Genomic DNA, 1,618 nt, shown 5'->3' with positions numbered 1-1,618 from the left:
TTTTATTGCTATTTTTCATTTGGAAAAGTGCATATTTCCTTATTTGGAAATGCGCCCTGGACCCTGAAAACAATGCCCGACGTCGTCACCGACAGTGAGCACGACCCCAAGCTCATCAGCACACCCTATGTACAGCCTACACCAATGGCACGTCATGACTCTTGGTAAACTACCTTTTGGTAAACTGTCCCCTTGGCAAACTATCCACTGGACAACTACCCATTCTGATATAAGATGCATTTTGGCAAAGTATCCATTATTCATATATGAAAGTAACAGCTACTGGTGGAGATCCACCCTCTCCACGTTTATGACATTTCGAAGGGGGAAGAGGCAGCGTTGGTAGCAGGCCTCGAGGGGGAAGAGGTGGCCTACAAGTTCCGAAAGCCCTGGGAGGAGGGCTACATTCGCTACCAAGGCTCCTTACCTCAAGAAGGTGCCCAAAACGCTGCCGATAGGCATACAGAAATGTGGGATAACGACACACAGGCATACCTTATGCTCCCTGCGGGTTACATGGCCCCACACGACCCCCAGGACTGACGAGCTGGAAGAAGTGCAATCCAAAGCTGCTCGCATTTTGTTATCAACGATGAAAAAAGAAGGCAAGATCCCGACCTCATCAGACGCCCACTGGAAGGACTTAAGGGTGTCATATACACCTTCCCAGCTGGACGCCGTTTCAGTGTTGAACAGCTATGGACTGATCTTGATGCCCGATGCCCTGCTGCTGGATCTTGACGAGCTGTCTTTGACAAAGCCTTCACTCCTGGAAACGGCATTGTATCCAATGTTCGGCCAGATCGTCTGGCAAGTCGCACATAGGTTGGGCCATCTCTATGGCCGTTCTTCCGAATTTGCCATGGAGAAAGCAGGTCTTTTGCGCAAGGAGAAGAGGGCTCCAAACTGGTACAATATGTTCAAAATATATGCTAGCAGGATGAAACCAGAGGAGGGGGATCACGGTTAGTCTTCGTTTTACCTTCTTGAACCCGCTTCCTCATATAATATGATTGTAGAAGGCCTCCAGCTCTGGAACAGGGCCACGAACGAGGAGTACAAGAAGCTTATGGAAGGAGCCACAACAAAAGAAGAGAAAGATGAACGGATCCAGGAGGCTGTTAGTTTCATCAAGAATCAAGTGAACGAAGAAGGGACTAATGTCCGTGACGCGAACCTTCGCTTCGCGTCTTACATGAAGGAAATTCGCGACCTTGTAAGTCTGATTGGTTTGTTCATCACAATCTTCTTACATACACCACTTTTACAGATCACCAATATCAAATGTCGTGACAAATCTTTCGACGTTGCTGGCATCTTGGTCTACAGCGGCAAAAATCTTACGGCGCGGAACAAGACGGGTTTTTTCATGAGTTCCGAGGACCTTCAAGCACTCTGCACCCGTGAGGAGTGGCCAATTCCCACCTTGATGGACATCTTTGTTAGCAGAGTCCGGTGTGTTGTCCCTCTTTCATGTTATGGGTTTTTTTCTTACTTGTACTGCTATAGCGCTATGCATGCGGACCAGCAAATTAAGCAGTCGATGGAGGAACTCAATGTGGCTCGATGTGCTACCTTGCATGAAGGAACGTCAGAAACAATTCACGCAATTGTTTCT

General features: G+C 47.9%; 1 protein-coding gene across 1 annotated transcript in view; it reads left to right on the top strand.

The window, feature by feature from the left end:
- Positions 1-72: 72 nt before the first annotated feature.
- LACBIDRAFT_335963 (uncharacterized protein) overlaps positions 73-1,618 on the top strand; it is a gene marked incomplete at both ends in the record, with an annotated part of 3,263 nt that continues 1,717 nt past the window's right edge. The window contains 6 exon segments of the mRNA XM_001890875.1: positions 73-129; positions 280-470; positions 490-965; positions 1,020-1,216; positions 1,271-1,455; positions 1,510-1,568. Of these exon segments, the coding sequence (XP_001890910.1) occupies positions 73-129; positions 280-470; positions 490-965; positions 1,020-1,216; positions 1,271-1,455; positions 1,510-1,568 (1,165 nt within the window).

Source organism: Laccaria bicolor, genomic scaffold, assembly GCF_000143565.1.
Source record: "Laccaria bicolor S238N-H82 LACBIscaffold_209 genomic scaffold, whole genome shotgun sequence".
Taxonomy (NCBI): Eukaryota; Fungi; Basidiomycota; class Agaricomycetes; order Agaricales; family Hydnangiaceae; genus Laccaria; species Laccaria bicolor.
Note: the sequence above shows the minus strand (reverse complement) of the source record. Positions and strands in the feature narration are given on the sequence as shown.